Consider the following 27235-nt stretch of genomic DNA (forward strand, 5'->3'; position numbering starts at 1 on the left):
GCCCTAAATACAAACACACATTTGCTTGTAAGAGAGATATGATGCAGAAGAGAAGGCAACGTGACTACAGAGGCAGGGATGGTAAGATGGTTTCTAGCAAAGGAATGTCAGCAGCCCCAGAGACTGAAAGAAGCAAAGAACAGATTCTCTCCTGGAGTATCCAGAGGGAACGTGGTCCTGCCAACACCTCAACTTCAGCCCAGTAATGCTGATTTTGGACTTCTGGCCTCCAAAGCTGTGAGAGAATAAAATTTTTGTTTTAAACCACAAAGCTTGGAGTAATTTGTTACAGAAATAAGGAAACTAACCCACCCTGATTCAGAAACTGTTCATGTATAGTTTTAAATATCCTTTTTAAAAATACAATTTTCAACAAATGATGTATACAGAAAAATTACAACATTCATTATAAATAACTTATCACATGAATTAGCATAGACTCGTGTAACTACCACCTAGGTTGAAAAATATATGTGGTTTCCTTCTGTCCATCTCAACGACTATCCTCTCCCTAGTCCTAAATGTAACTACTGTCCTGATTTCTAACACCATAGATGAATTTTGCCTGATATTAAACTTTATGTAAACGGAATTTTATAGTATATTTTTTCTTTCATCTGACTTATTTTGTTAATATTTTGTTTGAGATTCACTGACATGGTTATGAGTAGAATTAGTTTATTCTTTTTTATTCCTAAATATTACCCATTGTAGGAAAATACCATAATGTGTTTATTCTTTCTCCTGTTCATAGACATTTGTGTCATTTCCAGTTTGAAGTTATCATGAATAAAATGTCTATGAATATTTTTGTGCCTATCTTTCGGTGCATACCTAAGAATTGAATTACTAGGTCATGTAGATACGTATGTTCAAATTGAACAGGTAAAGCCAAATTATTTTCCAAAGTAGTTATACAAATTTATATTTTTTCTACCAGTATACAAAGTTGTTCTATATCCTTGGTACACTTGGAAGTGATCGTTCTTTATTTTATTTTATTTTATTAGTTTTTACTGTAGTGCAATTGACAAACATTATATTAGTTTCAGGTATATGATGTAATGATTTAATACTTGCATATATTGGAAAATGACCACCACAGTAAGTCTAGTTAACATCTACCACCATACATAGTTGCAGAATTTTTTTCTTGTGATAAGGAATTTTAAGATTTATTCTCTTAACAACTTTCAAATATGCAATACAGTATTATTAACTACAGTTGCAGTGCTGTATTTTATATCCCCATGACTTATTAATTTTATACCTGGGAGTTTGTACCTTTTGACCCCTTTTACCCATTTTGCTCAGCCCCCCAACTCCACCTCTGCTAACCATCAGTCTGTTCTCTGTATCTTTGAGGTTGCCTGTTTGTTTATTTTTAGATTCCTCAGGTAAATGGGATCATGCAGTATTTGTCTTTCTTTGACTTATTTCACTTAGCATAATGCCCTCCAAGTTTTCCATGGTGTTGCAAATGGCAAGACTTCATACTTTTTTAAGGGCTGAATAATACTCTATTGTATGTAAACACATTTTCTTTATCCATTTATTTGCCAATGGACACTTAGATTATTTCAACTTCTTGGCTATTGTAAGTAATCCTGCAATGAACTTGGGAGTGCTTATATATTTTTTTTTTTAGTTAACATTTTCATTTTATTCAGATAAATACCCAGAAATGAAATTTCTGGATTATATGGTAGTTCTACTTTTAATTTTTTAAGTAACCTCCGTAGTGTTTTCCATAGTGGCTGGACCAATGTACATTCTCCTCAGCAGTGCACAAGGGTTCCCTCTTCTCCACACCTCGCCAAAACTTGTTATTTCTTGTCTTTTTGATAATAGCCATTCTAATAGATGTAAAGTCATCTCTCATTGTGCTTTTGATTTGCATTTCCCTGATGATTAGTGATGTTGAGGATTTTTTCATATATCTGTTGTTGGCCATCTGTATGTCTTCTTTGGAAAATGTCTATTCGATTCTTCTGTCCATTAATTAATTGGATTGTTTGCTTTAATTTTTTCCTATTGAGTTGTATGAGTTCATTATACATTTTGGATATTAACTACTTACCAGATACATGATTTGCAGCTATTTTCTCCTATTCAGTTGGTTGCCTTTTCATTTTGTTGATAGAGTTTCCTTTGCTATATGGAGGCTTTTTAGTTTCATGTAGCCTTACTTGTTTATTTTTGCTTTTGTTGCTCTTAATTTTGGATGGAAAAGATGGAGATGGCCATCTTTATTATTTACTTTTATTAAAACAAAAGTTTTAGTGGACCTGGTGGCTATATTGTGGTGTCTCACTGTAGTTTTAGTTTGTATTATCTAGATTACTAATAAGTTTGAATACTTTTTCAAACGTTTATTGGTAATGTGGAAATCTTGCAGGATACAAAACAATACCCATTTTATTCTAGTTTATATTTTTCTTACTGACTTCTATGAATTCTTTATACATTTTGGATATCAGCCCTTTATAGATTATATGTATGAATTTACAAATCTTCTCCCATTATTTGGCTTGCTTTTTCACATACTTACTGAAGCTCTTGTATAAATGGAAATACCAAATTTGATGTCTTTCAATTCATCATTCTTTTCTTTATGGCTTATACTGTTTCTTTCCTATTTAAGAAACTTTTACCTATCCCAAGGCCATAAATAAAGTATCCTACATCATCCTCTAGGGACTTTGCTCATCAGCTGAGATTGAAAGTATCTGTTATTCTGTACTCTCACGTATGGTGTTTATTTTCTTCTTTCTGTGCAAAATTATTATGAAAAGGTACATTATTATCTACTACCTGCAGTAGCACCCCCTGTTTAAGAAAATGTATCATTATGCATATGACCGTGATAAAAGTAACATGAAGTCTATCAGTTTAAAAAATAAATTAAGGCTTTAAAATCAGAGGAAAGTATTATGTCAGCAATGATAATTTTTCTGTTTATGTATCTACTCAGCAAAAGCATCAAAGTTCTCTAACTGTACTAAAACTTAGTCTTGTTACTTCCCCTCTGGTTTGAAATTCTAGGTGGGAAAGCTGTTTATAAATGATATAAAATGAAAGCTAAATATATATTCTTGTGTTATTTTTCATGCAGAGTAGTAACTGTAGAAGATTAAGCAGTTATCCACTTATAGTAGAATAGGTAGGCGTACTTAAAGCTAAATTTAGAAACTTAGCTGAAAAATGGTGTTTGTATGATACTCAAAAGCTGGATTAAAAGGCAGTAAAATCTCTCGCGTTAAGAAACATGTGTTGATGTGAAACATGATAAGGGGAAGGGTGCTGAAGTGGCTTTATGAGTGATCTTATCATCTCCTCAAGTAAACGCTGTGTTCAATTTCAAGAGAGAGAAAAAGAATTCCTTGACCTAGATTCTACAACAAAATTGTCATGAATAGACCCATCATAGATTGAAAAATGAAAACATGGAATAGAAGTGACTGCTTTCTATACAATACAAAGACAGAGTAGATTACATGTAAGAAAGAAATATTTTATTAAAATAAGTAAAGAAAGGTTGATGGAAAAGAATGCTCAGTTTGAAGAAAATTTTGGGCTTGGAATATTTTGCCTAGGTTTTCTAAATATACTTAACAGAATATTAGAAGAATAGAAATCCTTTCAAAAATATAAACATCAAAAACTGTAAAAAGGATGGGACTAAGGAGTTATTTTTGACTTATCTAAAGAAGGCTATCTTTTTTCCCCCTAAATGTATTAAGGGAAGAAATATTTGGCATGCGCTCATGTTATAAATGTCCCACCTAAAGAGAAAATTCCCTGCCTACAAGTATACTAAGCAAAACACCTCGTAACCTAACCCTTGCTTATCTCCTCAGCCCAACACCTGGTATTTCCTCCCTTATCTTTATGCTCCTGGCAATAGAGCTGCTTGTAACATCTTTTAAAAAATCTTGTTACCTCATACTTTTCAGTTACATTCATAAATTTAAGGAAAAATTAATTTTGAACCTCAAATAATTAGCTTGCTCATGAAGTTTTAGATCGTATTTGTACATAAGTTAGGGATTTTCTGTACTAAAAACTGGGGAGAAAGCTTTTCTGCATAGGTATTATAGCTGTGTATAGGACTTCAACCCTTCTCACCTGTTTCCATGTCACATTTTTGAGACTCTTTCCAAATTCTTTCTGAAAAGAGGAGAATTGGGCAAAAGCATAATTACCTCTGATTTTCACAAAGCCTTGTGAAGAAAAATAAGTTCTTCTTTTAGAGGATCTTGAATTATTTGTCGGGTGGTTTCAAATATAAGTTATTGTCAAAAATTAGCACATAAATGTATAGACTCCAAAAACTATTATTCTAGTCACACATTTATATTAATTCTACCCCCAGCAGCATAATATTTAAAACAAATTTGATCCTTAAGGCCAGAAATAATTTTAAGGCCTTGAAGATAATAAAATAGAGCTAATTCATAGAGTAGTATGGGAGGGGCTTCTTTAGATAAGGTGGGAAGGGATATCCCTCTAGATTAGGTGTCAGTTGAGATCTGAGTCAGAAGAAGGAAGTAACCTTTGGAAGATCTGATTAATCTTGGCAGCAGCTCTGGGGTGTGTTCAACAGATAGATTTGAGAAGACCCTCTGAATAAGTGTTTCTAGAAGGAATTGCTTTTATTCCTATGAATTTTTATTTTTAGTAAGCAATTCACGTATCTCTTACGTGTATTAAAATTTGGAAACCACTGCTATACTCAGGGAAAAGTGAAGAAGACCAAGTTCTCCCTCAAAATATTCTCATCCCCTCTGAATTGCTGGGGAGCATGGACTTGAGGTCATACAAACTTACATTCAAAACTTTGGGAAGTTGCTGAAGATTCATCCACAGTTTTTTCCATATATTTAATTCAGAAAACAATAGGACAAGTTAATAGTTATTGTGAAGATTAAGTGAAACAGTGTAAACCATACTTAGTAAATTCATAGCTTTGTGTGTTCTCAGTAGGTAGTATGAGTGGTGATTTAAGAGAAGCAGACTGGATAAAGATTAAGGAAAATTCTATTTTTAAAAAAAATCATTTGCTTTTGTGTTGAAATTTAAGAATTATTTTTGCTAGAATTTGGAAACATTGTAACATTTTTATTGGTACACAGATTGCCCTTCAATACAAATTAGATGTTAATTCAACAGACTTTATTTAGCAAGACTGGCTCAGAAAACCACTGCAGAGTAATGCCCTAAAGCTATGACAGTGCACAAATACCCTTTTTAAAACTGAAACTCTCATGTTGGCATGGAGACTAACAGCTATGAGTGTTAGCTACTGTGCTCCAGGGGCTTCACACCTATTTTCTCTTTCAGTTAGCACAGTCATCCCCTGAGATAGGTATTATTATTTCCATGATTCAGGTGGGGACACCTAGGCACTAATCATTTGTTACTTGCCTAAAGCCATATGGCTAGTCAGATGCATTGCCAAGATTTGAGTATAGATCCGTCTTTAAACACCAGACTTTATTTGAGAAAAATGCATTAGGTTAGGAAAAAAGAAAAAAAACATGAGCTGTTAATACTCAGGTCAAATTTTTAGTTTTTAATAGCTTGTCATTTCCTCTTTTAAATGTGCTTTATTTTCACCGTAGATTTTACTTGTACCCTGAAAATTAAAGAGACAGCCTTGGCTAATGCTTACTTCATGGAAGCAACAGCATTTTGTAAAATAAATAAGCTTTGAGTCCATATTCTGCTGTTCTCCTTGAAGTGCCTGCAGGAAAGATAAATATTATGTTCCAGAGCAAAAGCAGAAAAGTGCAACACCCATCTTCTATTTTGAAAGATTGAATGAGGCTGCATCCACTCCATCTCAAAATAGCATCACATGAAATTTGGAAACAAATAGTTTCCCAATCTAGGATGAAGTAAAAAGAAATGTCTTGCATATACATTGAAAAGCTATTGTATATATGATGAGTCTTGGGCTTTTCAAAGCTGCAGGAAATGTGGTCGGATCCTTTGTTCTTCTCTTGAAAAGAATCACAGGGTAGCTCTATTACTATGTAGAGGCACACTCCCAAGGACTGTTTAAATCTCCTCTGCAGAGTTACTGACCTTGTATTTTAGACAGTGTCAGGGGAGAAAGATACAAGAAAAAAAGAGAAAAGGGGACTTCTACATTGAATAACTGAGGAATGTGTTTAAAGTGAAATGAACATGCCTCCACTGTCCTCTACATTTCCCCAAACTTGTTTCTTTGTTTTGAAGCCAAATGTAGTAATTTGGCTAAACAATGCGTCATGTTGAATTAAATAATGTTTAGATAAAATAGCTGTCTCTTTAGGAAAACATCTCTGTATTATTTCTTTGTTCATAAAGGCTGGTTCTTCATATTTGAGAGTTTATGGTATACAGTTTATTGTATCTTTTTCCTCAGTGCAAATGAAAATGGATTTAAGAATGCATGAGATGAAAACAGAGTTCAATAATTTTGGTTGATCAGGGGAGCTGGGTTGTTAAATTCCAAATAGTCTGTCTTACTGAAAATTGTGGGTGGTCTGCCATCATTCTGTAAGAATCTAGAGATCAAAAAATTTTGGCAGTATAAAGCTGTTTTCCAGTTAGTGATAATTGGTATTTTTTTCCTTGTGTAGTTCAACATTTTGTTAGATGCAGTGCAACCAGATTCCAGAATGAGAATACACTTAAATCATAATGGCCTGTAGAGAAAGTTTGCACTGCCGGATTCTTGATTACAGAATAATTACAATTCTTTAGACTGTCAGAATGTTGAACTGAGCTGTCAGTATTATCGGGCTCCTATTTCCAATTGAACACATCATGAAGAAGAATGTTAACAAGCTAAATTTTTTCCAAGACTTCTGTCTATGCATATTTATTTCTGTGCAGTCATCTTTTAATTTAGTTATGCAAAATATTTTGTTCTACTTTATTCACTTAATATTGTATCATAAAATAATCTCACTCTCAAGAACTCTTCAACAGAATTATCTTTGTAACACTTGTAAGTGACCATGTCATGCAGTAACTCGAATTTTTTCATTGGCACCTCAAGCAACTTTAAAAGAAATTCACTTTCGTTTGATATACAAAGAATTTGCATCTTTACATGTTGGTTGTGTGGCATTCAGAAAATTTACATTTTTGCATGTTGGTTGATTCCTTGCTTCTACTTGGAAAAGCTCACCCAAGTTCTCTTTTTCATCAACTCTAAAAACTTCTAAACATCTTTGAATCTACCACCTCATTGTTTCTACATCAGCTATTGCTTCTCTTTGGAAAATACTTTTCTCTTTATTAACTCATATTTATCCTTCAGGTCACAACTTATATGACATGGACAGAAACTTCTGATCCCTGATGTCAAGCAGCTGCCCTTGCCTTAATCACTTATCCTGTCTTTACCATACTTTGTGCCCTTATTAGTATGGTTATTAATTTAATAGATTGGTTCAACTAATACTTGTTGAATGAAGAAATAAGGTAAAGCATTTTCTTCTGTTTGAGATTTCCCTGTTATTTCCAGGAAGACCTAATCTTCCTTCCTCAATGCTCCCTTAGTTTCCTGAGTCATCTTCTTATACTGCAATTGTTTGTATACCTCCGTCGTTGGCTATCCATTTTGAGGGTAAAGACCAAGAAGTTTAGTCTTTTAACTGGCCCCTGGCTCATATACTATTTGTTGAATGATTGAATAAATATATATCTCAAAGAATATTTTAATTTTGTAAATAGCCTGCTATATTATTTAAAATACAAGCTTTATGTCAAGGAACTGTGGCACGAGGGTCAGAGAACTCTGTGAGGGAGAGATGGGGCAGACAAGAGACCTCACTCAGCACGTGGAATCTCCTACTACTGTTGCTCTAACCAAGTGTGCTAAGTAGAAGTTCCCACTGTGGAGCCGCAGTGTATCCAAAGAAAGTTTTATTGAAAGCATGGAAAAACAATAAATAGTATAAATGTTATGATAGACAAATGTTAAATGCTACTGAAAGAATCCTTCTGTGTGATGGTTTCTGTGTGGCCACTTTGGGGATTGGAGCGGAGGGGTGGGGTCTGTTGTTTTCTCTATGCCCTGGGATTCTGCTGGCATGATGCACTGTGTCATCTCGCCACCCCTCCCCACTGCAAATGTGTGAGTCTGAGGGGTTGTCTCCCTTTCTTTAAATTTCTGTCTCACCCCACCCAAGGACTTTTAGTATTAACATTTAAAAATACCTCCTTCTAATCTTACTTTCTGTGAATAATTTTTAGCAGTACTCTTTCTATTGAATATAGCCTGCTTTTAAAATTTAGCATGAGAAAATGTTTTCCATATCTTCAAATCTCTATGTAAACGATTGTAATGAAAACACAATATTATATTAGTAGAGGTACACTAATTAACACCATTCTTTAGTTGTTATTGTATCCCCTTTCTTTTTTTTTTTTTTTTCCCTTTCTGTTGTTGTGTTTCTACTTTTGTTTTGCTAACCATCTTGGACCAACTATTCTTACCTTGAACCCACTGCTTTTGAATAACTCACCCCAAAGCAGTTTTTCCAGAAGTGTCAAGAGCTCTAGAAAGGAGGTGTCAGATGAAGTGTTTCCTCCTCTACAAGTTTATCTCCCTTGTTTACATCTTAAGTGGATACTCTGAAGCTGAGGCCTTCCTGACAGTAGGAATGTCAATGATAATTGACAGCTCAGCTCATCCATGCTGTCCTCTACAGCTTAGCAATAGGTTCAGTTTGGTTCTACTTTCCAGAAATTACTTCCTTCTAGTTCAAAGACTCTCAAGACTTCTTAGCTATCCCCTAATTGTATATTCTCCATCTTATGAGATAGAGTACAGCCATCACTTGCTACACGCGGAGCCAAAGATTGGCACCTGGCATCTTTGAAGTCCATTTTTATGTCTCCCAAGTAAACTTAGAGGAATGGAGGTCAGAATTTATAATTCTCCAGTTGATTGAATCACACAACACAAATGGAATATGCTTTAAGTAGAGGAAGAAAGCCTTGGTTTTTGCTTTAGCTTCTTTTCCCGGAAAAAGTACAGTTGTATTACTGTATATTACATATTTCTGAGATCGATTTTTAGAGACCCTTTCTTCTTATCATATTTATAGTAATATGAAGGATTACATTAGCTTTGTATATCAATAAATAATACTTGTAAACAGTGAAAAAGGAATTATTTTCATGGACATTTTTATTGCTGCAGGGAACGTTAGAGATCATTCTGGTTAAAAGAGATCTCATTCTTTCTTTCATTTTATAGATGTAAGATTTAAGGTAGGGGAGGTAGAAGGGGGTGATTGGATGAAGGGGGGCAAACCAAGCCCTATATCAACAAATGGTGAAGCTAGGACTCCATCCCCAGTTGGCTCATTCCAAAACTGGGACTTTTCCACAATACACCTTACCTCTGAATAGTAATAAAGTATTATCATGAAAACCCTAATCTAAAAAAAATTTGATAGCATTTTTTTCTCATTTCATTGGTTCATGCTCATAATTTTTAATTCACTAAGATTAAAATTATAAAACTCAATACAACAGAAAAAAGGGTAAAATGTGAATGAACTAAGAATTTTGTCCCATATTCAGAGGGAGCTTCAACTACACAGTTAGAGAAGACAAGAGTAGTTTTTAGCAAGTCATGCAGTATAGTCTCCCATCACCCAGTCCATGGCATTTTAAACCATTTCAGATGATCTTCCAGACATTCTTTAAGAGAATAGAAAACACAAAAGGAAATGGAGCAAATATCAAGAAACCTGAGAGCTGACATAATCTAGAGGATCAAGGAAGCCTTTATGAAGCAGTCCAATTTAAGTTATATTGAAATTACACTTGAGTTATGAGTGGGAGTTAGAAAAAGGCAGGAAGAATCCTGTCAGCAGGAGAAATACCATGTACAAAGGCCCTGAGGCAGAAAGGAGAAAGACAAGTTTGAAGATGTGAAAAGAAGGCCAGAAGGGAGAGAACACAAACAAAATAGGCAAATAATAATCGCTGAGATTTTCTAGTGAGGTAATAGTGAGTCAGATCATGGCAGGCCTCAAGGCCGTGGTAAAAATTGTTGATTTTTTTCTAAATGTAATGGAAAACCATTGAAGACAAGGAGAGACCTTAAAAATAGAATGATCATTATAATTTAACATCCAAACAATGAATCTTTTGAGAGTGCAAAGGGGGCACTATTAATAATTTCACTGGTAAAACAGCTAAAAACTGGGCTGTTTGGGGCAAATGAGGATGGGAATAATCCTTAAAGGCTCTTGTACACTGGTTAATTTTCCCTCTGACACTGTGCCTGGGAGTACACTATTGCCCTTCCCTGGCCAGGCTCACTGAATAGAACTTTTCCTCTCATTCCTTGTTTCACACATTTGGCAGTTTGCTTCCCCTTAAGTCAATCATGCCCATCCATCAAAAAACAAAACAAAAACAAAAAAAAACCCAAAAAAACGCAGAAAAATGGAACCTTTTACCTCTTACATGAAGCTACGTCTGACTCTCAGCTTTCACTTTCACGTAGCCTTTCTTGGACTTGCTATGATGGTTTAGTAAGTGCAGCATCACTGAGAATTTGATTATTCTCAAATTGTTTGGAATGTGTTCTCCTCTCCTCATCCTACCTCACCCCCTTGCTCTTCAAATTCGCGAAAAAATTTGAGGGACCGAGGCATTTCTTATACTACATTTGACACTGCACAAACTCATGTGTGGGTCAAGAACATGGTAAAAGCCCAATAAATAAGTGTTTAAGTTGTGTCTTATTTGAAAAGCAAGAGGGTCTCCAATTGAGTTCACAGATTAAGGAACCCACCTTGCTTTGAATCCGTGCTGTAGCCTCTTCTACTCATTACTCTGTGACCTTGGTTACATTGCTCAAATTAACTCAATTTTATGGAACAGGAAGAGTATTAAGGCCTAACACAAAGATTTTAAATGCAAATTAAATTAGTTCTTAGAGCACCTAGAGCAGTTACTCTGTTAAACCCACAAGTGGTAGCTTTTTGGGACTATTATTTTTAAGTAAATGTGGTTTTTAGTACATTCTTTCTGGTCTGTCTTTGCCTTAGGAATTAGGAGCAGTAGAGTCAGCCAGCTAAAGTTTCACTTCTCTTATCTTTATCTGCTTGTTTGTCCTAAAGGGACAGGTGAAGTTCAGCTTCTAACTTAGTTTCAAGATAGTGAGCCTCAAGGAGAGAATGGGTCATTTAAACCCAATCTATTTAAAATTCTTCTGAGATAAGACATTCAGAAGAGGAAATTATCCTGTCAGTAGCAATATCTCCAAGTAAAAGATATGCTAAGGATGTACTTTAAAATCTGTAGGTATACATTCTGCCAGAGGAAGAGATGAGGCTTATGGTGAGGAAACTGTCATGGTGGGCTTAGCCAGGCAGAGTGACAGAATGTAAAGCAAGATTTGGAATTGTCATGGTGGCCTGGTATGTTCATATTTGTGTCCTCTGATGTGAGCAACTGTCTAGCCTGCTGTGATAAGAGCTCAATAAATGTGTATTGAATATATAAATTATAGCGCATCATGAACTTTAAATTTAATTAATAAGCAACCATTGCATATGCTTCAAATAAAAAGAAACCCCTGGGAATTGATTTTCAATCAAGTAATCTTTTGTCTTTTTTTGAAATTTATAAAAGTCCAAAGGTAATGAAGTATTCTGAGCAAATGAGTTCGCCTACTTAGTTTAACATGTATGTATTATTCATAAAACAGAACCCTGGACCTTCCACCTTTCTCCACCAAGATCACATTTCTGAGCACAGGAAAAAGTTCTTACTGACTTAGTCACCTCAGAAATGTTAAGATTATTAACAGAGAACAAGGTTTATTCTTAATGTGGTTTGGATTAGAGTGTTATTTATACACAGGATATATTCTGTATATTGAACCATGTTGTAATTGTGACAGCAATATGTTGACTGTATTCAAGTGGCCCCAGAAGCTTATATTGCTAGGGTTTATATTTTGGGGGAACTTAATGTTCTCTCAGGCTTGGTTAAATTCTCAAGGCTCTCAATAGTTTCCATACAAAGAAAAGTCCATGTCAGTACATGAATTTCAGGTAAGCATATTGTGCTACAAATTTTCCCTCAGGGAACATAAGCATGGAGGGTGTTACAGTAGTTTTCCACCATAGAACTCTTTATAGAAATATAGATTTCAAGATAGAAGTATGCAGTAGTCTTTTTTTAACTGTTTCCCAGGAGATTTTCCCAGGGACTTAGAGACTTAGAGACCCACACTGCCCTTTGTGGGGCCACTGCCTTTTCTAATACCACGTAGTCCTAGCCAAAGTTTCTTCTCAATCAGTTGAGCATGTCCTGAGAAACAGCTCAACTAGCTGTACCGCCAATGCTATGAAAAGGATGACATACTTATTAAGATATAAGGAAATGGAGGACAGTGCCACTCTTTGACTTGTTTAGCTGAGAGGCCAGTAACTGTGAGCTCCTTCTCCCACTGTCGCTAAATCATTGTCAGTCATTTTCTCTAACTGTAGCCAAATGATTGAATCATTCATTGACTTAAGTTGGATTTACATCAAACGCAAATGATGGATCCTTCAGTCATTCTTTCTATAGGTAAATGTCCTGTATTCTTTGAACTCATCTCTTATTCTAAAAAATAAGTAAGAAGTTCATTTTGGGTTTTTTTGTTTGTTTGTTTTTCCCAAGCCCTAAAGTTCAATTATGGCTAACTAACAGCAATTTAAATAGTACTTAAAAAAAAATAGCCTCAGCTTCTAAGCTTTTAACAGAGGCACTTCTAAAGTAAATCTTCCTTGGTTAACAGCTGTCAACTGTCAATGAGCTATAGGTAATTAAATTTTAAGATAGCTTTATGGCCCAGAAAAAGAGATAAAATCTTTACCAGAAAGGTCTCAAGTTAATGCAGTTATTTCTCCCTCTGGTATTTGAATTAATGCAAGAAATTATTTTCTAATGAAACAGGTAAAGAGGAGAACTGCCAATCTTTGTTACTTGCAAGTGAAATTTAGTTGAGGCTATTTTCCCAGCTCAGATCACAGTTCTGGTTTTGTTTCAGTGTATATTAGGAAGAAAAGGCAAAAAAAAAAAAAAAAAAGAACCTTTTGGGGAAAAAAATCCAAACTAAACAAACCATGGTAGAAAGGGTGAGAAAGTGGTAGTTAGGGGCTATGAACACTAGAAAGATGTATCAGTAAGGATTTCAACAAAAGGAAATGAAAACCTCAATTCAAGCTGCCTAAAAAATGCAAGTTTTTTTTTTAAATCATATGTAACAGAAGTAGTCCAGTAATAGAACAGTTCCACGGTTAGTTCAGATACTAATGATTTCTTAGAGGACTGTTTTTTTTTTTTTTTCTCCCCAGATTTCTGCTTGCCATTCTCAGAGAGCAATCTTTTTGGTAGCAGCAACCACTGAAAGTATCATATGCTCACATACCGAAGACCAGAGTACAAAAAGAAATCACCTCTTTTTTGTGCCAATTTTTAAGACCCAAGAAACCTCTTCTAGTAAACTTGCAGAAGGCTTCCCTTTAAATCTCACTGACCAAAATTAGTCACATGGCCACATTTTAGTCACTCACTGGCTAGGGAGATGGGACCACTATGGTTGGCACAGACCAGCTCTGCCAGCAAGAAAGAAAAAGAAAATATCTGTTAGACAAAGGTTAAATGAAGTCTGCTGAAAGGAGCACATTTATCCTCTACTGTGTGCTCGTGGAAAATCCTTTGAGTTAGTATTAATATGACCAATTTATAGATCAGAAAATAAAAACCTGGGAGAAATGAGGTAGCTTTCTTAAAATAACAGATTTAATAAGTGATGAAACTGGGATTTCAGCTCAGAACTGTCTGACTCCAATTCTGTACTCTCTCCACAATATCACACTGTTGTCTGCACACCATGACTCATCTTGAGTTTCAATTTCAGAGCTACTCTTTCTGAATCTTACAATCAGTGTATCTCTGTGCTTTGCTTTTCACTTTAGATTTTCTCTTCCTCAAATCTTCTACTCAGAACTTCCTCAGAGCTATCTACTCTCAGAGTGTCACATAATTCATGAGAAGAATTGGAACTCTGTCCCTGAAGACGTGATATTTCTAATGGCAAATTAGTTGTCCGATTTTACATGTTTGTGAAACATTTCTGCTTTGATTTGAGTTTAATCTATCAACACTTAAGTAATCTCTTTACCAAAGAAATTTCCCTTTCAAATCTCCCATTTATCCCTCTTCTTAGTTTACAGCTTTACAAGATGATTACCGTTTCCTTTTGCCCCAAAACCAACTTGACATAAATTCATTCCAAATCCTTTAGATGTCCCTCATACCAACTCTTCCTTTCTATTTTTAGCATATTAAATCTTTATCAAATCGTATCTGGAACAGCATCTCTTAGTTTTCTAGTCTCACATACTCCAAAATTACCCTTCACACTCAAATTATTTTTCTTAAAAATGATTTATTATTTTACTATTGTACTCAAATAACCTGAATAGATTCCACATGTGAAAAAGAAGTATTATATATGTTAATAAGTATAAATCAGACAATCTAGTCTCCATATTTTCTCCTTGTGTAAAGAATCGTTCTTACTTTGCTGGCTGAAGCTTGATGTCCTATCCCAAGTCGTAATAATCAGTAACCCATGTAACCCACATCACTATAGGACAGATGCTTTTTTAAGCTTTGATGTATATTAATTAAGCCTCACAACACCCTTGTGTTGTAGGAACTATTATTGTCCTGACTTTACAAATGAAGACACTGGAGTACAGAGGGATAAAGTCACTTGCCGAGTACATATAGAAATGAAATAGCAGAACCAGAATTCAAACTCCAGTGATTGGACTCCAGATACTCTGAACTCAGTCACATTCTACTTCTTTAGTCTGTGTATTTCACTGGAGAGTTATTTATTCCAGAGGTATTTGCTGAACATCTATTCTGCATGCAACCTATACCCTATAATCAATGTTTTACAGAAAAAATATGCAACCCTGAATCTCCTTCATAGGATGAAAAGCTAGCTGTATAAAACTCTGTATTTAGGCAAAATCAAGGAGGCCTGTGTTTTCTCCAACCTTTAAGTGACATTTGTTGCATTTTGCATTCTCTCTCATGTTCTGAGCTCTTGGGTTTTTTTTTTTTTCCCTGTTTCAGCAGTGACCTCTGGTCTGGCAGGGGCTTAAAAGTTATCCTAAACAACATTCCTGTACCCATTTTTGCTCTCCTCATGAAGGAAGCTATTCTAGTTTCTGGGCCAGTGGCACCATGGCTGCCAACTGCATCACCTGTCTGTCTATGATACCTAGTGAGGCTCAGTAACTAGGTTAGCATGCTGCACAGTGCTCGACATCTCAAATCCTTCATTTCCAAAGATCTGTCATGTAGTCTGTTATTAAACAATATTTCAATGTCTTTTGTTCTTGTCTCCTCTCATGATTTACTTCTCAAGATTCTTTGGAAATAGTTTTCTAACTTGTTAATGGTTTCTTCCACATAAAAAATCTTGTGGACAGAATATAAGACACTATGATTTAAGGTCATATGTTAGTAATTGTAGGAATCTAGCTCCTTAAATTTAAAAAAAAAGAAAAAAGGAAAATATTCATCTATATTTTTCTAATATAATGGCTTGTCTATAATTAATGATTCAAACTTGATAATACTAATAGTCATAATTATTAGAATTGATTGAATACTTTTTCTGTCACTCATTCCAAATATTTTCATGTATTAATTCAATTGATTTCCTTAGGGACTCTCAGTAGAAGATAGAATTATTGTTGCTTTTTACAGGTGAAGAAATTAAGGCACCGAGTGGTGAAGTAACTTGTTCAATGTCACAGAAGTTCGGTGTCACAGTCTGGTTTCATAATCACTATGCTACTCTCACAGTATTTTCAGATTATTGGCTAGATTTAACACCACTTGAAGGGTATGGTGACAGACATTCTGAACTGGTGTACCCAGAAAGCAGGTTAAGTCTGTTATTTTTCTGTCTTCACACATGGGGCTCATAGACTATGGTTCATGGTTGCCTGTAAGAATTCTTATAATTTTCAGTTTTGGTTTAAGTTAAACCACAGCCCTATCAGAATTTCTACAAATGTCTTTGTGATTCAATGACTAAAAATTTAGAAATAGTTTATTATTGAAAGAGTAATCCCTGAAAGCAGACTCTTTCGTAGAATTTGTCACTCTCTTAAGATCATAATCAAAAGAACAAAGAAATTGTGAACCATTTGAATGGAGAAGTCTTAAATTGTGCACAGGAGCATTTTTGACTGGAAAGAAACTTAAATCTGCCATAATGATTATTGATTTTTTTTATTATCTTGGAGCATTTATTATTGATATAAGTTAAACCACAGCCCTATCAGAATTTTAAGATAATAAATGATACATTTATTATCTTGAAAATTCAGCTTTACAGGCACATGTTCAATGCAAAACAATTTAAATGAACATGAGTCAGTGATCATTGAAAATCTAAATATTCAGAACATCTAAAATTCATATTTCATATTTTTCTTTTTATATACACAGGCATATTGTAATTTAAATGGCATTGCCTTCTAAATGATGTGTAATAGAAAACAGTATGTTTGTTTTCAAGTAATTTAGAGAAAAATATAGTTATATATATATATAGACTAGAGTTATGTTGAGGAAGTCAGGTAAATATTTTAGGGTTAAATATTGTAACCCTAAAATTATGACTGTATTGAATCCAACAATAAAACACTAAGACAGACTAGGAAGATAGTCACACTGTCATTGCTTTTGTTGTTTGTTCAGTCTACTCACTATATTTATCTGTTTGATTTATTTTGACTAGTTTTGAGCTGATGACAGCCAGAAAAAAAACTGAGTTTAGATCTTTGCAAAATGTGAATAATTTTGTAATCAAATAGTACTACTATAAGCTTTATTTAACATTGCATTTATTGATTTGTGTTTTAATTCAGCATAGAGACAATAAATAAAACTCTCCACTAACGTAACTATTTTTAAACTGATTTATTGTAGGAGGAAAATACATCTTGACTTTTTTGATAAATATTTCTATAATATAACTTGCATTAAAATAATAATTCAAGATACTCAGTTTTCACTTGTGCTGTTCATTATTTCAGAACTTCGAGAAACCAAGACTTCTGAATACTTCAGCCTATCCCACCATCCATTAGACTACAGGATATTATTAATGGATGAAGATCAGGACCGGATATATGTGGGCAGCAAAGATCACATTCTTTCCTTGAATATTAACAACATAAGTCAAGAACCTTTGAGTGTAAGTTTATCATTTTCATGAGGGCAACGTTGACCTCTTGGGTGCCTTTTTATTCAAAAATTTCAAATACAATGAATAAAATACATATTTCATTAAAACAATAGAAAATACAGGCCACATGTCAATAAATAGTTTAAAATTAGCACTTATTTCCTGGACTTAAAATATAGTCAGTTCAGTTCTCAATGTCAAGTTTCTTGTTTTTAACCATCTAAAACCTGAAGCTAAGGGAGAAAACGCTTCCTGTGCATACATATGTAGAAAGGAAAAAAGAGAAACACAGAGAATAGTACAAAAAAATGGTTAGATTGAAAGGACAGCCCACCCTGTCATGTTTGTAATCCAAGAAGGTCTTGAAAAGAATACAATTATTACATTCACTGTTCTTTGAACAAGTGTGGCCAATACAGTTGACCCTTGAACAACTGTAGGTTTGAACTTCACAGGTCCACTTACATTCAGACTTTTTCAGTAGTAAATACTACAGTACTACACAATCCACAGTTGGTTGAATCTTCAGATGCAGAACTGAAATATGGAGGAACCATGGATACCGGGGTCCAACTATAAATTATACGTGGAATTTTGATTGTGCAGAGTTTCGGTGTCCCTAACCCCCGAGATATTTAAGTGTCAACTGTATTTATCATTCTATTTGACAACAAGGAAACAAATTGGACTTCATTGGAGTGAAGAAATAAGAGTAAATGAATTATAAATTTATTACAGTAAGGAGTCTTCTGAATTTATTATTTTAAAAATGGGCTACAGGGTGACAATTAAAAAAAAAAAAATCACCACAAGACCTGACCCAAGGCTGCAGTCACTTAAAAAATGCTAGCACCGGATGTCAGAAAGGGAATCTCTTGGCTTTTATCCAAGTTATTTTCACTGATAAAGTACCTAGTTTGAAGTAAATCTACCAGCCCAGCTGTGTGATTTACAAAAAAATCTTAAATAGCAGTATAAATATAAATTCATTGTCATATAAGCAGTTGGGAAAAGTGTACTATAAATCAGAAAGAGGGAAATACACATTATATTGTGCACATTAATAATTTCCTTATTTTAAAATTGTACCATTAGTAAATGGGCACATATTATAGAAGGGCTTATTAAAGGAAAAATTCATGGAGGAAACAAAAACATAATTGTTAGAATAAACTAATAAAATCTTTATTAACTTGAATTCATCAAATGAAAGAAGAAAGAATTTTGAAATATAAACATTGAAATAACTTAAAGAAATCCGTAAGCATAAAATAAATGAAGAGCATTTAGCTGTCATATATACAAGTGAGATTATGCAACCTTTGTTTTCCTTTCTGAGCAGGTTTTCTGGCCGGCATCTGCAGTCAAAGTCGAAGAGTGCAAAATGGCTGGCAAAGATCCCACAGTGAGTGTTTAAAAAAAAAAACAAAAAACCTAAAACTTAAATATTTGGTCTTTGAATCCATGTACTTTGAGTGCAGCCAAGAGTTAGACAAAGGGTGTTGGTGTTTTAAATCCTCTGTTAGACACATGGTAAAAAATGTAAATGCAAAGTGATTGGAACTCTTAAACACTGTAACTTAAAAATTCCTGACTGGGTAAAAATTTCCTGCTTTGCTTCCATTATTACATCCTGACACTTTTCATGATGGATCTCAGTAATAACCCCTGCTCGAAGTGGATCCAACCTGCAGAATTCTCAGCAGGCTGCTGAAATAATGATAATTCAAGTGTCTGGAGTAGCTCCCAGATACCTTGTGGGCTTTTCCAAAGAAAGACTCTCGGCAAAAGGTTAGTGGTTAGCCAGCACATTCCAGAGGCATAAATCACCAGGAGTGACTGGTATCTTTGTTAATTAAAAATAACCACAGAAACAAAAATCAAGGCAGATATAAATATCAATAAGTGTTTAGTGTGCAGTACTTTTACAAAATGTATTCCTTTAGGTAAGATTCCATATTGAGTCAAGAAATAAATCTATATTGATTTCTACAAATGATTTGCTGAAATTGACACATTAAATTATTCTTGAATATTATAAAAAAATGCATAAAACATCTTTAATGTGCACAGGTCATTTAATGTTTATAATGAAGCATATATTTCATTTCAGCCTCTAGTCTCAAATAACATAGTGAAACAAAGTATCAAAATCACCCACTCTTACACAAATAATTTGGTAAAGAAGTTTCTTCATTCATTCTTTCAATTATTCATTTAACAAATATTGATTATACACCTGTTATGTGTCTGGTACAGTGTTAATTGTTAGCAACATAATTTGTGCCAAAATAGATGCAGTTCTGGCTCTCATCAACTTCATTACCTTGTGAGAGGAGTCAACATTAATCAAATGAGCATGGAAATGCATATAATACAGGTATGAGACTGAAATACAATAATTGGGTAGAAAAACTAGTAAATACACACATATAAATACAATGAAGTCTAATGTCATAACAAATCATGGCATGGATTTAGTGTCAAAAATGTTGACTAAACACTTACCAGTATAAGCATAGAGGTAAGACGTGCTGATTTCAGGGATGAAGGCTGTGAACTGAGCCTTGGTCGTGAGTGTTTCACAGGTTCATCAAGTTGGTTCAAGCAAGGAAAAGACTAGTCCTTGTGGAAGGAGGAAGTGTGGATATGAAACTTTTATTTTTATTGACTCTTAACAGTCCAGGTACAACATTCTAAAAAAGCCTGGCTTAAGGCAGGGCCAGAAAAGACTCTGAGTGTAGGATTTCTGGGTTTCACTGGAGGGTGTTCTGGCAAGAGTGCTCACCAGGAGTGACTCAACTTAGGGTTTCACTGTTTTAGTTTCATAATTCACCTTATAAGAGAAATTTTAAAGTGGGCAGAAGGAGCTCACAGGATCATATTTGCTACCCACAGGATCTGCTGGTCCACAATCAGGAAGGAAAAAAACCCAGAAAAACATGGAGGAAACATTAAAAAGAGTACATTACAATTGCCTTCTAGGGAACTGATAGCAGAGTGAAGTATAATGTTGTGGAAACGATGCTTTCCTTTGGTCCTCTGAAGCTATTATTTCAATATTTATGCGTGAATTAAACTGTTTTCTTTCATTCTCTAATGTGGGGATTTTTTCCCATTGATGTATATGTGATCATGTCTTGCCTTTTGCCACAATAATATCCCATGGCTATAATTACTGGATTTAATTGTTCAAAACTATTTTATTTCCCATTCATACAAACTGCCCCAGGCAGAATACACAGGATTTAGATACCTTTGCGTATTCTCTTTCCAAAAATTGCTGTTGATTTTCTGAAGAATCTTAGCCAAGTCATTTGATTCTTTTCTCCCTTTGGCAAAGTAGAAATGCTCTGTTATTTGCTTTCTTACAATTAAAGGTCATTAGATGGAATCTTCAATATATGCTCATGTTTTCACATAGCTTTGTCATGCTGTAATATCATTCATGGATATCTTTATATTCTGACATAGAGCCAATTAGTATACATAACAGAGGTAACTGGTGGAGGGTTCTGTTGTAGTACAGCCGACATTGCTGGATCCTGGGAAATAATAACCAAACTAACTCTTTTAATTATATGTTCTGTCTATGCAAGAGAAGAGACTGTTGACAAATTTACCTTATTTCATCCATGTGAAGTACTTACAAAGAAGTGTCTTTTAATCAGGATACCAGTGGTAGAAAAATGATACTAAATAGAAGTTCTGCAGGACAACATATTTTCATTACAATTCTCAGTGAAACCAAGTATTTAAGAATCTCGTAACTCTTTTGGAATAAATATCATCTAATTACTTAATATTTACTTTTTTAAGTGCAGGAATTGAATATTTTAATTTGCAAAAATTGATTGGTTATTGTGAAGAAACTGGGGGTGAATAAGACGGAGTTCCTACCTTTAAGAGTCTTTACAATATACTGGAGTGGGCCAGGTGTTGTTCTAAGCGTTTTATTTTCATCTTCATGACAATGCTACAAGATGGACAATATTGTCATTATCACATTTTTAAGATAAAGAAACCGAGTCACTAACAAAGTGAGGAACTTACCCTTAGCTGCACTGCTAGCAAATGGGAGGCCACTGTCTAACTCAGGCACATATGGTTCTAGATCTTGTGTTTTTAGCTGATAAAACATGCTACCTCTCTAGGGAGAATATGATAAATGGTGAGAATACACACAAAAGACAAAGAAAAAATACAGCTGGAATATTTAGGAAAGGCTTGATAGATTTGGTGGCAACTATTGTAGATCTTACATTAACTTTTCCCCTTATTTTATTTCACTGATACTGAAATTGAAATAAGTTTTACCCTTTTGCTCTTTCAGCCTTTGATATGAGCTGCATGTAATTCTCTTCTTGTTTGATTATCTTCCCATCTTTTTAGGCTGGGAATCATCTACTCATCCTTTCAAGTGACAGTGCAGATGCCACTTCTCTGGAGAGTCTTTTGTTGCCACCCAGGACTGGGTTAGCTGTCCCTCCCTGTGTGTGCACCTGAAACACTCTAGATCTCATTTCAGTGCATTTTTAGTGATGAGAAATGCCATGCAGTGTCATTATCTCCAGCGCCCAGATAAATACCTAGGCACTTAATAAAATTTAATTAAGACCTGGAAAAATAGACATGGAAGCAGCAGGTGATTATCACAGGTTGAGGGTAGGACACACTGGATAATGAATTTATTAATGCCTTGAGATTAATAAAATTTATAGTAAATTTATTATGCACCATTTTTAGAAGTACATTTTGGTTAAATTAATTTTTTTTGCTTTTTATATATTGTATTTATCATCTACTAAGCAAAGCATAGAACTAGTGACAAATTCCATACTTCTGTAACAATTGAACAAAAAGAAAACATTGAATCAAATATCTCTTATTCCTTTAGATTTTTTTACTTATATTAAATGTTAATTAAAGTTGTAAAAATAGCAGTTACTGAAAATAACTCAATAAATTTAAATTTTGATCCCAGGTAATATATATCATAATACTATAATAAACTAATGTTTATAAAGAAAATAACTTATCATGGTAGAAATACAGCTTATTTTCTACCTCAGCTAAAGAGAGTATAACCTACTTCCCATTTCCCTCTCTGCCCCTATTTATTCACATTCCTACATGCTCCATTTATTTCTAAATGTTAATATTTTATTCATACTGTAAATAAACTGAGCTTAAACAATAGCACATGCTGTCAAACATATTCATTGAGATAGGGCATAATGAATGTGCTAAGTAAATACTGTACGAGATCATTGAAAAATTAAGCAGGGTTACATATATTTAGACATATATACATTACATATACACAATGTCAAACTTGATTTATTAATTGTAGAATATCAGTTTCCCTATTTCTGTGACCAGGAGATCCTAAATTACTTGAAAGTATATTTTCTTTAGGAATACATTTATCAAAATACCTTGATTTATTCCCCAGCCCAAGAAGTATAGGCCAAGAAGAAAAAAATAAGAATTTTTTTCCCCCATTGTATAGTATGGACCACGAAGAGTCAATATGTTTAAAGCCCTATTCACCTGAGCTCCAGGATATATTTTTGAAAACATCTATTTATAAATTATTTAACTGACACCTGTTCAATACAGAAACATTTGAAGGCCTAGAAAAGCATGTAGAAAGCAACAGAGAACAATCTCTTATTAGCTCTCTGACCCTGAAGACTTAACCTCTCTGTGCCTCATTTTTCTTTGCTGTATAATGGACATATGCATAATACCTACCTTATTGGGATGGTAAGAAGATTAATGAATTAATATTTGCAAAGAGCTTAGAATAGTACATAGCACATGGTAAGCACACACTGTTAAGTAAATAAAATAAATTATACTACTCAAACTTAATAAATTAAAAATTTGGGGTATATTCTTCCAGCATTTTATTATATGACATATATGTGTAAATAAATAAAATGATATTATATTCTACATAATGTTAACAGCCTGATTTTTTATTTAGCATTATACCTTGAAATAGTTTTGAAAGAGAATTAAATAATAAAAAGAAAGCATCAGGAAACTGAATTTCACGAAAGTCTCATTCCCCAAACTTTTCATGGGTGTCTACTATGATCAGGACCTGAACTAAGCTCTATGCAAGACAAATTCCCTGTTCATAGGGAATTTTCTATGCTGACAGTTGGAGTTGAAAATACATATGGAAGAATCTAAGATCTAACATTGTGTATATTTATTATGTGCCAGTCATTGTTCTGAGTGCTTTAGTAGTTTACTACTTACAGCAAATATTATCATCATCATTTACAGATGAAAAGAATGAAGCACAGAGAGACTAAGTAAATGTCTCAAGTTCAAATACCTAGTCAAAGATAAAGCCAGCGTTTGAACACAGGTCATCTGGCTCTGAGATTTGTATACTAAAAATCACTCTTTACCACCCATCTGAAGACTATGGCATGTCGATAGTCCAATTCTAATTGCCTCTCTGGTTTCATCACACAGTAATCATTTATCCCCTGAAGGCACTATTCCTGCAAGTAAATCCTGCACTGTCGTGCCTTCAGTTTTTTGTTCATGCACTGTTTTCTATTGGAATGTCTCGTATGCTTTTTCCTGTCAAAATCTCTAACTTATTCTGAGTTCCAGCTCAAATGGCACCCTCTCTCAAACCTTTACACCCTAGCACCATTACTCACGTTCTTGTCTTTCCCTCTGTAGCACGTTTTAAAAAACATAACCCTATTATAGCATCTACTACAGTCTGATGCATTATGCTCTCCTTTCTCTGACAACAGGAGTTGAATCTTTTCATTTCAGTGTTGCTAGCACCATATACGTGCTTGCACAGAATGGATGAGTTCAGTAAGTAAATATTTGATGGTTGGAATTGCACAATTGCAGTGGTCTAGGTCAGAAATAATGTGAACAGAAACTAAGACAGCACAATGGAAGTGGAAAGGACTTAGAAAATTATTTTAAATAATTAAATCAATTGAATTGTTTTTCCTTTTGTATTTTTCTCTGTGAGGAGGCTTGAAGGGGCACGCTAAGCATCATCAGATAATGTGCTGGAGGGTAGCCATGATTCAGGCCCCAGCTGTGCTGCTTACTAAACCTAGAACATTTCATTTATCCTCTTTGGGACTCAATTTCCTCATCGCTAAAATGGGACTAATACTTTAATTGGAACATTGCTGTGAGGATTAAAAACAACTAACTAAAAGATTAAGAGCTCTGTAAATACTGTTAACTGTTATAAAAGCTTCCCTGTGGTAACTATGGATTCCTCGCCCAATGACAAATTATTAAAGTGGTTAAAAGTACAAGATTCAATGTTAGACACATCTGTGTTTGAAAATCTACTTTACCTGTTTCAAGCTACATGACCTTAGGCAAGTCAGCTAAATAAGATCTAATTTTTTTATTTTTCTAAAAGATTTAAGTTGAAAAACGGGATTGAGTATAAAGTCCCTAAGTAGCATGTACTTTGGTCAATAAATGTGTGTCTATAAAGGTAATAAATCAAACTTCCTGGGAAGTAAAAGAGGTTAAATATATAAAATGATTATACTAATGTCTAACACATAATACATTTTCAAAAATATTAGCCACAGTAAGCATGTATATAATGTATGTAGATTTAAACATATACATAAAACAAGTATAATCTGTATTTGAAATGTAAAAGACATAATAGTGACTTCTTTCATTTTACTAATACCAATAATTCATGATGGTAAACTGTCTACAAAACTCAAGATGAAACAGACATAGTCTATTATTAATTAATAGAATTGAATTGAATTCATGTTCTATGGGAAAATATTAAATACAGAATCCCAGTATGGCCAAACTTGAATGCAAAAAAAATAATAAAGACAACTCCCATTGCTCACAGATACTCTTAACATAGATATACTATATACACATCATACTTCATCTGTGCTTTTTGTTCAGGGAAACACATTTCATCTGCAGTTATGTAGTCAATTTCTGGGTACCTCTACAAACTGGTGTCAAGATACAGTAATGCTATAATGAAAATTCTTAATGTCTTAAAAATGAATTATATAATCTGGTCTGTAAAGATTAATTTCTTTGACAGCAAAGTTGATTGATTATTTGATAATAAAAATTCATAATAGAAACTATGAAATTACTACATATGAAAATAAGCATATATTTACTGGCAAGTAAGGAGAAAATGATGAAAAATATAAAATAATATTGACTTTAAATTAAATTTCTGTTTTAGCCAAGTTTTTTCTTTTTCACTTTTCTAGTAATATAAATAATAAATGTGCATTATTAAAAAATCAGTAAAATACATGATACCTAGAAGAGAAAAAATATATATTGTCTGACCCATGAGAAATCCACTGTTACATTTTGACATCTTTCTTTTTAAAAAATTTAGTCTCTAATTTATAACATTATTTTTAATAATGTTCTTTGCTAGAAAAATTACTTTGTGAAGGAATCAGTCTTCAATCTCAGGCTTGATTAATTTGTAGTCAGTAAAGGATAGGGGGCCTTGCAAATGTAGAGCATGCAGTGGCTAATTCAGTCACAGAGATTTGGTGCTAACTGCATTTGGTGCTAACTGCGTTTGGTGCTAACCATGTTTATCTATTTCTGCAAGGTCATAATCAACTAGTAATTACCATAATTATTTTTTATTTCCTTGAATGAATAAATGACAACCTTTCCAGTGGTTGGACTGGGAGCAGGTGAGAAAGTAGTTTTGGAAGAAAAGAAGGTATTTTAGGGGATCAAGGGCAGAGAGATCATGATTCTGTTATTTTTCACAGAAAGCATCAATACTAACATTTTGTTTAAAGTTTGCTTTATTTACCAATTATGAAAGCCAGTAGTGTTTGCCACTGTGTACTAATGATAATGTAGAACCTGTATAATCACAGTTTCATTCAAAACATGTTTATAGAATGTGTGTGTATGTAATGTTTTAAGGAAAATTTGAGGGAACAATTTGGTGTACTTTTCAATTTCTGAACTTTCTCAGGTAAAGTTCATAAAGTTTCAGAACATAGGAACTTACATAATATATAAAATACCGAAATATGAAAGGGACATATCACTTTTCTCATTGATTTAAGTTAAACTACCTTCCTCCTGAAATAAACCAATGGAATAAACTATAAGAAAGTTCTCTTATTATCTCCTAACAATAATTTAAAAGTTAGAGCAGAAAGAAAAATGTATAACAAAGTATCACAGTAATACTTAGAAACAGCAATAAAAGTCATTAGGTTACTAATTGTTTATTTACCTATTCTTTTAGCATGGCTGTGGGAACTTCGTCCGTGTAATTCAGGCTTTCAACCGCACTCATTTGTATGTTTGTGGGAGTGGTGCTTTCAGCCCAGTCTGTACTTATTTGAACAGAGGGAGGAGATCAGAGGTAAGTGTTAACAATTTTCCATTCTTTGTTTGATGTTAGTGTCAAAGGTTTTTGCAAACTGTATTTTAGACTAAAAACTTGGAAATATCATTAATAGCCATAAAAAAGTTTAAAGTCCTTTCACCACAAAATATATTACATATGTCTCCTGTCTGCCAAGTTACTTAAGTGTAGCCTTTTGCATATATGTATATATAAAATATATGTCTGAATGGAAAAGCTGCAGAAGATAAAGGAAAAAAATGGTGTAATTTCATAATTACTTAGAATGCAGTTGATAACATTTGCTCCAAATTATAGAAAGATTGTAGTATAAACTCACTTTCTCAAATCTATTTTCCTATTTCTTATTTATCTTTCTTATTTATCTTTCAAATTTGGCAAAATTGTATGAGCTACACAGCTGTAAGAGTTGTGTAAAGCAGAATGACAAGTGCCTTTGCTGGAAAGAACTGTATATAATTAATAAATCAGACTTCCGTTTTAGACCAACATTGGTCTACGCTAGGCCGTATTCT

The 27235-nt window shown here is 33.8% G+C and overlaps 1 protein-coding gene across 2 annotated transcripts in view; it reads left to right on the forward strand.

Moving 5' to 3' along the window:
- Window positions 1–27235, forward strand: part of SEMA3C (semaphorin 3C) — a 153114-nt gene that overhangs the window by 59359 nt on the left and 66520 nt on the right. For both annotated transcript variants that reach the window (XM_006211745.4, XM_072965127.1), the window contains exons 3-5: window positions 17151–17311; window positions 18645–18707; window positions 26598–26717. In XM_006211745.4, coding sequence (XP_006211807.1) covers window positions 17151–17311; window positions 18645–18707; window positions 26598–26717 — 344 coding nt within the window. The remainder of the gene's footprint in view (window positions 1–17150; window positions 17312–18644; window positions 18708–26597; window positions 26718–27235) is intronic.

The sequence above is a fragment of the Vicugna pacos genome, chromosome 7 (genome assembly GCF_048564905.1).
Source record: "Vicugna pacos chromosome 7, VicPac4, whole genome shotgun sequence".
Lineage (NCBI taxonomy): Eukaryota > Metazoa > Chordata > Mammalia > Artiodactyla > Camelidae > Vicugna > Vicugna pacos.